General features: G+C 47.1%; 1 protein-coding gene across 15 annotated transcripts in view; it reads left to right on the top strand.

Annotated features, from left to right (window-relative positions):
- The first annotated feature begins 1,943 nt into the window (after window positions 1-1,943).
- The window catches only part of LOC111530838 (putative SCAN domain-containing protein SCAND2P), a 17,075-nt gene continuing 8,320 nt past the window's right edge, over window positions 1,944-10,698 (top strand). For 2 of the 15 annotated variants that reach the window (XR_004229008.1, XR_004229007.1), the window contains exons 1-3: window positions 5,888-6,307; window positions 7,252-7,371; window positions 10,318-10,425. Coding sequence is in view for 1 of the 15 variants with exons in the window: in XM_031935800.1 (XP_031791660.1) it covers window positions 3,232-3,630; window positions 6,219-6,293 (474 nt within the window). In the remaining 14 variants the exon portion in view is untranslated. Of the gene's footprint in view, window positions 2,495-3,108; window positions 3,671-4,740; window positions 5,110-5,887; window positions 6,312-7,251; window positions 7,372-10,257; window positions 10,681-10,698 lie in introns of those variants that run through there. The other 13 variants (XR_004229010.1, XR_004229011.1, XR_003306926.1 and 10 more) reach the window with 12 other exon arrangements.

The following is a 10,698-nucleotide window of genomic DNA, read 5'->3' as shown; positions in this document are numbered from 1 at the left end:
AGGAGAACGATCCCCTTGCAGGCACCCCATTTGGTATGTAGTTCGGAAGTGCATTCTAAAGGGTCTTCTCCATGGTTTTTTCTCCCAAATTAAGCTCAGTGGGTTTGTCTGCACTGAGACTTTTTGTTGACACTAAGAGAGATAGAAGGAATTTCCATGGCCCAGCTTTGCAACTGATTCTCTGGAAAGCCCTTCCTGTCATCCTGTCCTTCCCTCACCTAACCACAGGCTGCTCCTACTGTGGGGACAAGCACCCACCTTCATTGAATTTGGACTTTTCATCTGTTGAACAGGAAGTGAAACCTACAATGCAGGGTTCCAGGATTCCTTCTCAGAACCAAACCCAATAAAATGTGTAAAGTAGGTCCTTTCCCTGAGGCTGCACCATTCTGGGCTCTCCCAGCCCTTCCTTTTTTTTTTGAAACAGTCTCCTTCCGTCACCCAGGCTGGAGTGCAGTGGCATGATTTCAGCTCACTGCAATCTCTGCCTCCCCGGTTCAAGCGATTCTCCTGCTTCAGCCTCCTGAGTAGCTGGGATTACAGGCGCCCACCACCACACCAGGCTAACTTTTTTGTATTTTTACTAGATTTGGAGTTTCACCATGTTGGCCAGGCTGGTCTTAAACTCCTGACCTCAAGTGACCCGCCCACCTTGGCCTCCCAAAGTGCCCGGATTATAGGCATGAGCCACTGCACCTGGTCCGTCCTTGGTATTTCTATCAAGTCATTTCCTTTGAACACACCTCCATTTAGCACGTAGCATTTAGCGAAGCATTTGTTAATAGCACTGCATTGGAGTTATTTGGGTTGCACATAACTCGGTGGCAGCGTTTTAGAAAATGCACCCACCGCTGGATTGCATTCCTTAAGAGGAAGGAGTGTCTCCTTTTATTTTCTCCCACCACAGCACACTCACGGCCTGGTGCTTTGCCCAAATTGCTCCCCACCTGTTGAATGAGTCAGTGGTATTAATCTTGAATGACCCAGCACCGTGCAAGCAGGAAATGAGGAATTGTGTGTGTGGTAGCTGACGGGGAGGAACAGAGTGGTAAAGCATTACCACAGCTACCAACCATGCCAGAGAAAAGCGCTTTAAGTGGCGGAAAACCTTAACTGGAGTCCCAGCTTCATAGCTGTCTCGATTTATTCATCTGTATAGCAGGGATAAATAGGGACTAACAGGGTTAAACAGCTGCCCTCGGCCCTAAGTGAAAATACTTTATAAACCGGCATGGCAGCTCATGCCTATAATCCCAGCACTTTGGGAGGCCCAGGAGTTCAAAACCAGCCTGGGCAACATAGACCTCGTCTCCATTAAAAACCAAAGAAATGCCGGGCGCGGGGTCTCACGCCTGTAATTCCAGCACTTTGGGAGGCCAAGGCGGGTGGGTCACGAGGTCAGGAGCTCAAGACCAGCCCGGCCAAAACGGTGCGACCCCCGTCTCCACTAAAAACACAAAAGCCGGGAGTGGTGGCGGGCGCCTTACAATCCCAGCTACTCGAGAGGCTGAGGCAGAGAATTGCTTGAACTCGGGAGGCCGAGGTTGCAGTGAGCCGAGATCGCGCCACTGCACTCTAGCCTGGGCGACAGAGCGAGACTCCGTCTCAAAAAATAAAAAATAAATAAAAAATAAAACAAAAAACTTTGTAAAGAGCCCTCTCGCTCATTACCACCAGGGCCGCGCAGGGCGAGAGGTCTCCACTTCCCCTGGAAGGCAGGACCCACACCCTCCCCAGGTGCTCGAGTTGTGGCTGCGGTTCGCGACTCCGCCCCACTTATCCGGCTTGTAGAAAAGTCCCACCTGTCATCAATGATTCGTCTTAAACGAATAGGCGCCTGAGATATTCTCACATTTTATTGGTTAATACTACTGTTTGTCTTCGGGCGGCGGCCTCTGAAAAATGTAGTTCCGGAGAACACGGAGTCTTTCCGCTTCCGGTGCTCAGTGGCTATCGGAATACCAGTGTTTAGGGCGTGGACTCGGGCTTCTAGTGTCCTGTGGGAACGTTGCGTCCCCGCGGAGAACATGTTACAGGGCCGAGTCGTCGTTATTCTCAGGGCCTCGGCGGGCGGGAGTACCTCTCACCTCGGGCCTGGGCCTCGAGCCAGGGTCCGGCCGCCTCCAGCCCTGGCCCCGAGTCCCCGCGATCTGACCCGGAGGCAGGATACGCCCCTCGTGCTGGTGGCGCCCTGTTCCCGCTGGCCGCTGAGCCTGGAGGGACGACGCTGGCCCCGTAGCCGCCGAGGCGCCCCTGTCCGCGGGGCCCGCTTTTGCCCCATAAAGATTGCAGAGAAAGTCGCCCGCGGAGCACAGTAACCTTCCGGTGTAAGTCGCCCAGTCTGCAGTCGAAGGACTGAGTCACTGTTCATTTTCCTGCCTTAAACAGCTACGTGACCTTGAACAAGTCCCTTGAGGTCTCTAAGCCATGATTGCCTCAGCTCTTAAGGGAGTTCAAGCCAGAGGATCTCTTAACTCTCCAACTCTACCATCCCGTGAGTCTATTTTTATTATCCTTTCTCTTAAAGCTTGCGACCTTCATCAGGATAAATGTCCCTGTCTGGGCTAGAATTAGGATGCCAGCGCTGAGAAATCCTGAACGGTTCGCCCAAGGCTGAGGATCCAGTCAGAGGCGAGGGTAGTTGAGCAGTTGGAGTATTTGAATCTCTGACATTTAGAGACGACTCCACCCCGAAGCTGCTCTTCAAGGTGCGACTACCTGTGTTGAGTCTGACTGGTACTAGACATTTACTATGCAACACCCTGTAGTTCTGAAGACCAGTGGCTTGGGAGGGTGGGCAGTTTATTGTCGCATATATAATCTCCGTCAGCCCACCCACATTTGTCAGTGGATAATTGGCGTTTTCTCAGCTTTAAATTAATTGCTATGCAAACACAGCTTCAAGCTCCTCTACTTTTCAACCAGATCACTAGCCCTTGACTCCTCTTATCAAACTTCGGGAACTGCCACCCCACCAGTGACTCCACAGGCACCAGGGCATGCAGCAGGGCGGGGACAGGAAGGCTCTCTTCTTCACCTCAAGCCTGCTGGGCTAACACTTGAGATTTTTACTAGAGTTGACTTTGTAATGTATGTCTCTGACTCTAGAATTTCAAGAGAAGTTCCATTTAGTGACTCCTAAGTGGAAGTTCTGAGGTGGCTTCCCAGTGAGGTGATAGAAGAGGTTTGAGCTTCAGAGTGCAGTTGCAAGGCCCTTCTCTGACCTGAACAATGGCTATAGCTGTGGACCAACAAATCCAGACTCCTTCAGTAGGAGATCTCCAAACAGTTAAACTGGAAGAAGATTCCCACTGGGAGCAGGAAATTTCCCTTCAAGGGAATTACTCTGGACCGGAGACATCCTGCCAGAGCTTTTGGCATTTCCGTTACCAAGAAGCATCAGGACCCCGAGAGGCCCTCCTCCGGCTCCGGAAGCTCTGTTGTCAGTGGCTAAGGCTAGAGAAGTGTACAAAAGAGCAGATCCTGGAGTTGCTGGTCCTAGAACAGTTCCTGACTGTCCTTCCCCAGGAGATCCAGATCCGGGTCCCACAGCAGCATCCAGAGAGTGGAGAGGAGGCAGTGGCCCTGGTGAAAGACTTGCAGAAAGAACCTGGAAGACAGAGGCTGGAGGTGAAATATAAAAACATAGTTCTGAGCAGTTAAAATAGAGGTATGTGAGAGACAGAGCTGCCTTGGGTTGCTAGCAGTGTGGGCGATGTGTAGTACTTCACTATTTGTGTTAAACTGGAATTTGCTTATTTTGTGGTCATGGTAGCTGCAACTTTCCTTTCAAGTTGAGGCTGACTCTTCAGAGAATGCACAACACTGGCTGCTCTGAGTGTCCGTCCCTGCCATTGAATAAGAAAATTGCTTAAAATGGCATGAGCCTCACTCTGATCAGGGAGGAGCACATATGACAGGGATCTCTTTTTGGAGAACAACTCTCATTTTGCAGCAGCCAGCTAGAGGCAAGCGGCTTCCGTGGCCTTTATCGACATTATTGAGCCTATTGCAAAACACCTGAATTATCCTATGTCTTTTTGCCTAGGGGTGGCAAGGCAGGTAGGAGCAGTCCCCAGAGAGCTGGGTGGCCAGGATGCGGTGGTCCATTGCTTTATCTCCATAAAGCCTTCCACATGTCCACCCTCTTTACTGCTGTTGCAGGCTTTTGCATAAGACTGACTTTTTCTTTTCTTTTTTTTTTTTTGAGACGGAGTCTTGCTCTGTCGCCCGGGCTAGAGTGCAGTGGCGCGGTCTCCGCTCACTGCAAGCTCCGCCTCCCAGGTTTACACCATCCTCCTGCCTCAGCCTCCTGAGTAGCTGGGACTACAGGCGCCCGCCACCTCGCCCGGCTACTTTTTTGTATTTTTTTTTTTTAGTAGAGATGGGGTTTCACCACGTTAGCTGGGATGGTCTCGATCTCATGACCTCGTGATCCGCCCGTCTCGGCCTCTCAAAGTGCTGGGATTACAGGCTTGAGCGACCGCGCCCCGCCTACTGCTTGTTTTGACATTGTTAGTAATGAAACCCAATTGTAAAACAGTCACCATTTACTACTAATAACTTTTAGTTAATGTCTTACAAGAAAAAAGACACAATAAGAAGAGTTAATTTTTTTTTTTTTTTTTTTTTTTTCAGAGTCTTGCTCTGTTACCCAGGCTGGAGTATAGTGGTGCATTCTGGGCTCACTACAACCCCTGCCTCCCAGGTTCAAGCAGTCCTCCCGCCTTAGCCTCACAACTAGCTGGGACTGTAGGCACACACCACCATGCCTGGCTAATTTTTGTATTTTTAGTAGAGATTGGGTTTCGCCATGTTGCCTAGGCTGGGGTTTAAGTTAAAGTTTTTTAAAAACTAAAGTGACTGGCACTAAGTGAACTTGAGATTATCCTCAGCTTCAGGTTCCTAAGATAAGGGCTTTCTTAAGCTTTCAGATAATGTATCTTCTAGATGTAGACAATAATGCCCCATTACTAAGTCTTTTCCTTTGCTTCTCCTTAAATTGATTATACTTCCAAATTTGCTGTTATGTTTTTTCCTAATACTGTGATTTATTTGATCTACAGACAAGAATCTTGTCTCTATTGAAGAGCATCAAGGGGAGATGATGTACGCATTGAAACCGAAGTGTGTTTTTACCCACTTAATGTGCAGTAACTCCTCAGATATCTGTTACGGCATTTCCCAGATGTGATGCCAGTCTTCTTACGTGTACTGAAAGATGTTTAGCTTAGAAGAAAAAAAAAGTCCAAAATCAGATTAAAAAAAAAAAAGAAGTAGCAGTGTGGGGAGGAAGGAAGTACCCTTCTGTGGGGAGGGCATAGAAGTTCTCTCTGAGTGCAGAAAGTGGGGTAGAAGGTACAGCTCCCTTCTACTTGGAAGATTGGTGTGTGGAGCTCAGGCTGACCGCAGGAATCTCTGAGATCCCAAATGGGCACCTCCAAAGTGAAGAAGGACCTCGGTTGGCATGTTTTGTAAAACAACATAGGGGAGCCTGTGGCACATTTCCTTATGTGAGTCAGAGATTACTGGTCCCAATAGGTTACAGTTGGAGACAGATTTTAGGTCTGGTTGGTGGGAAGGGCAAAAGGGTTAAACTAAGGTGCAGTAATCCTTAAAACAGTGAAGTGTCCCCCAAACCAATTTAGATGACTCAGGTGTTTATCAAAACTGAAAAACAAGGCCAGTTGTGGTGGCTCGTGCTTGTAATTCCAGTACTTTGGAAGCTGAGGTGGGTGGATTGCTTGAGCCCAGGAGTTCGAGATGAACCTGGGCAATATGGTGAAACTCCGTCTGCTCTGAAAATACAAAAAAAAAAAAAAAAAAAAAATTAGCTGGGCATGGTGGCAGGCACCTGTAGTCCCAGCTACTCAGGAAGGCTGAAGTGGGAGGATCACCTGAGCCTAGGAGGTTGAGGCCAAGATCGTGCCACTGCACTCCAGCCTGGGTGACAAAGGGAGGCCCTGTCTCAAAAAAAAACAAAAAACCTGAAAAACAAAATCATAAAACCCTGACAGTCAGTACCTAGATGGATATGGAGAGGAAGACCTAAAACTTTCATCTTAGAAATGTTTCATTTTGGTTTTTCACCAACCTTCCTTTGATAGGACAAAGCAGATAGGAGGAGGAAAGGCTGTTCTGTGTCTGAACCCAGTTGGGCTAGTCCCCAAGAGGAGCTGAGAGCCATGTACTCTAATGCCTCCTTTTTCTTCCCCCAGCCGAAGTGTGTTGTTACCACTGATCTCCTGGCTCTGAGAATTCCTGCAGAGAAGAGCAGGGTGGCAAGGAGATAGTGAGCAACTCCCAGGTGAGTCAGCCATTTCTCTTATACAGGTCACCTTTTCTCTCTCTTTTTTAAAATAGAAATATAACTCTTGAGGCACAGCTCAGTTTTCTCCTTTTGGGAAAACTATTAAGTCATTTGTCTTTACAGATTATATATATTTTTAATTTTTCTCTATATTTTTATTATAGTTTTAAGTTCTGGGGTACATGTGCAGAACGTGCAGGTTTGTTACGTAGGTATATATGTGCCATGGTGGTTTGCTGCACCCATCAACCCGTCGTCTACATTAAGTATTTCTTCTAATGCTCTCCCTCCCCTAGCCCCCAACCCCCCTCAGGTCACCTTTTACTACCAGAGTGGGGCTCCTGCAACCAACTTTCTTGCCGCTCAGAAATTCCAAAAGAATTTTACCCAGCAGGAGGCCTAGTAACTTTAAAATTTAGGCTCCAAAATTTCATCAGCCTGCAAAAGTTTGCCCAAATCTCCTTACCCATATGAGGCCAGTGCCACGGCTGTGGTAATGAGGGATTACATTAAAATTATTCTTTTCTTTGACCCTGAAATCATCAGATTCTACTGATGTGCTTGTTTGCCTTAAAGATACTCGTTACTTCATTCTGTGTCGGGATATTGCTCACATGGCATGCAGTATTGTGTAGTAGAGGAAAAAAAATGAAAACCAAAAGCTTCAGAGTCCAACAGCCTTGAGTTGAATTCCCAGCCACACCCTGGACTCGCTGTGTAACTCTGGGCAAGTCTGAGAAGCTTCTGGCTCAGTGTATAGGTGTTCAATAAATGTCAGCTTGTTTCTTTTCTCTCTCTCCTCCTGCCCCCTTTATTGCATTTAAGAGCTAAAATAATCACTGTTTCGTTTCTTCTGTTTTGTCACTTGCCCTGACTCAGGCATTAGAGAGGCATTTTGTTCCGAGGCCATGTGTTTGAGAGGGGGTGTTATGTTTCCTCAGGAGTTAGCCACACCTGGTGATTCGGCTGTATATATCTCCTAGGAGCATGGAGGGATCCAGAATCTGGACAGAACCACCTAGAAATAACTCGGCAGAATTCTGAAAATGAGGTCACGCTGGGTAAGAATGCCCTTTTTTTTTTTTATAGTCAAAGTTAGCTATGGAGTTTCTGTAGTATTCACTACTCCAGACCTTTTTCAGGTTGATTTTTTTTTCTTTTCCCCTATGTCTGTTCTTATTTATTTTTTTTAAACTTTTATTTCAGTAGTTTTTGGGGAACAAATGATGTTTGGGTGCGTGGAAAAGTTCAGTGGTGATTTCTGAGATTTTGGTGCACCCATTACCCAAGGGTAGTCTTTTTTTATCCGTCAAGTCTGTACCCAATGTGTAGTCTTTTTCTTTTTTTTTTTCTTTTTTTTTGAGACTGAGTCTCACTCCATCACCCAGGCTGGAGTGCAGTGGTACAATCTTGGCTCAGTGCAATATCTGCCTCCCGGGTTCAAGTGATTCTCCTGCTTCTGCCTCCCGAGTAGCTGGGATTACAGAGATGTGCCACCACACCCAGCTAATTTTTGTATTTTTTTTTTTTAGTAGAGATGGGGTTTCACCATGTTGGCCAGGCTGGTCTTGAACTCCTGATCTTAAGTGATCTGCCTGCCTCAGCCTCCCAGAGTGCTGGGATTACAGGCCTGAGCCACCGCGGGGCCCCAGTGTGCAGTCTTTTATCCCTCAGTCTGTATCCAGTGTGTAGTCTTTTATCCCTCACCACCTTGCTCCCACCCTTTCCCCCTGGGTTGAATGTTTCAAATCTATTTCTTCCTTAAATCTTACTCAAAAGAAAGCCAATACCATAGTCAGTTTCACCAAGGATGAGTTTCCTGACCCAGAAAGGAAAGCTCATTTTAGGGAGATGGTCAGTTTAGGTATGTGTCTGAATTTTATTTAAGATAGGTGAACACGGATATATATAGTTGTGCATTTGGGCCTGAATTTTTTTTTCTAATTGTTCTTTTCACTGAGCTTTCCCAAGAATCCCCTCAGACTTAAAAAAAAAAAAAAAAATTACTATCAGCCGGGCCGGTGGCTCATGCCTGTAATCCCAGCACTTTGGGAGGCTGAGGCAAGCGCATCACCTAAGATCAGGAGTTCAAGACCAGCCTGGCCAACATGGTGAAACCCTATCTCTACTAAAAATACAAAAATTAGCCAGGCATGACATCGCGTGCCTGTAATCCCAGCCACTCGGGAGGCTAAGGCTGGAGAATCGCTTGAACCCAGGAGACGGAGGTTGCAGTGAGCCGAGATTGTGCATTGCACCGCAGCCTGGGTGTCACAGTGAGACTCTATGTCAAAAAAAAAAAATTACTATCTCCTTTCCCTGGCACATAAAATGGTTGGAATTAGATTTACCAAACCATTACATCTCCCTTTTGTGTGCCTGCAAACAGATTTTCCAATCCATAGGCCCAAAATGAACTCCCACATGGAGTAGGAGGAAAAAAAAAGGAGAATGTGAAAGACTGCTCAGTGGCTGGGGTGAGAGTCAAGTCTGGCCAGGTGCTAATCTGGAGAAAGCCAAAGACCTGGAGCTAGCTGGAGTGGCAGGCTCTGGAGGATGAGAAGGTGGCAAGAGTGCACTGGGGATACAAGAAAACCAAGATTTTTCTGGGAATTCTCAGAGGCCTAGATCCATGAAAAACTCTGCATCGGCCATCGAAACCACCAGGTGTACCAGATTATGGCTGAGCAGCTACAAGGGCATAGCTTCGTGTGGACCCTGGAGCAATGTTGCTATCGGTTCAAAAACCTCCTGACCAACTACTGCAAAGCCAGGCGCACCTACACACCAGGCACCAGTGCCTTCTATGATGAGATGGATGCCCTGATGAGTCCTTGGGCACTTGCTAACACTTTTGATGCCTTAGAGGGGGTAGGAGGCCGCGTTCAGGATTGAGAGGATTCCAAAGGGAACCAGGGCATAGCACTAGAAGATGTGGTGGGATGGTAATGAAGTAGTGGAGTCATAAGAAGAATCCTGGAGCCTTGGTCCCCAGGCCTTGAGGTAGAATCCCAGTGGCAACTCTCCCCCACAGTGGACCTCAGAGCAGTGGGAGCAATGCAGTCCTGTGGGAAGCACTCAGGCTCAGAATCAGGAGATGTGATTATTGTCCTGGCTCTGCTATGACTAATTTGGGTCTGGAATGGCCTCATCGGGGGAAAAATTGGTGGCAACTTTAAGGGAATACTGTTTATATCCTGTCCTCAAATATTGCTTGACTCAACCCTCTACTGAACCAGTAGTCCAGGGTGGCTCACAAAGACCACTTTGAGGCTCTTGCTCTGCCTATAGCCAAAGAGTCTCCCTTCCTGCCTTTAGTAACAACATTACAGGAACAGAGGAGAGAAAGGTAGGAGTTAAAAGTTCCAGTCATTTGTTTCCATCTAAAGTGCCCTATAAGCCAGGCATGGTGGCGCATGCCTGTAGTCCCAGCTGCTTGGGAGGCTGGGGCAGGAGAATCACTTGAGTCCGGGAGTTGGAGGCTGCAGTGAGCTGTGATCATGCCACTGCATTCCAGCCTGGGCAACAGAGTGAGACCCAGACTCAGTTGAAAAATAATAATGCTATTATTAAAATAATTTAAAATAAAGTGTTCCATAGATGTGAACACTGCATAGATTATGTACAACAGTCTGCCATTTAAAAGACTTGTTGTTCTTGGGCAACCTCATTAAACACCCTTAGCCTCCATTTTCTCATCTGGCCAGTGGACATATGATGGTTTCTACCTCCTTGGGCTATTATGAGGATCCTGACATAGTATTAGCACTCGGCAAATGTTAGTTTTCATTATCATCATTATAATTATGATGAAAATAGATAAGTACATTGACCTGTGCCCTCAAAGGAGTAAAAGGGGGAAAATGTCTGAGTCATTAAACTTTCTCTTCTGAGAACTAGACCTTCCTCAGAGGCGCCATCATTCTTATTTCACCCGTCACTTCCAGACATGGGAACAGAAAGTGAATTTCAGAACTCCATGTCCCCTCCTGCTTTTCCTTGAGCAGGACTTCCAGTTCCCCAGCCAGATGGGGTCACAAGGCTGCAGAAAAGTGAAGAGCTTTGGAATGAAGTTCTCCGGGACTTCAAGGAGATTCAGAAAACATCCAGCACAGGTGGGAAATGAGTGGGAGCTAGCACTCCACCAACAAAGTCAGCCCTGGGATTCTAAACTCGGAGAAGCCAGCACTGGGCAAGGGCTGAGAGGAGAACCAAGTGCTCAGTGCTCCCAGTTTACTGTTCTGTGGTGTGGAAAGCACAGGAGTTGGGAAAAGAACAGAGAAGCAGGTGGCACCCAAGAAAGCCTGTTCCCCTAAGTTTGAACTTCAGTTACCTTGAAAAAAGGTATAACTGAATTATGAGTGTTTATGATTTTATCTTTAAATTTG

This window comes from Piliocolobus tephrosceles, chromosome 6 (genome assembly GCF_002776525.5).
Source record: "Piliocolobus tephrosceles isolate RC106 chromosome 6, ASM277652v3, whole genome shotgun sequence".
NCBI classification, from domain to species: Eukaryota; Metazoa; Chordata; class Mammalia; order Primates; family Cercopithecidae; genus Piliocolobus; species Piliocolobus tephrosceles.
This window is presented reverse-complemented; position numbering and strand designations above follow the sequence as displayed.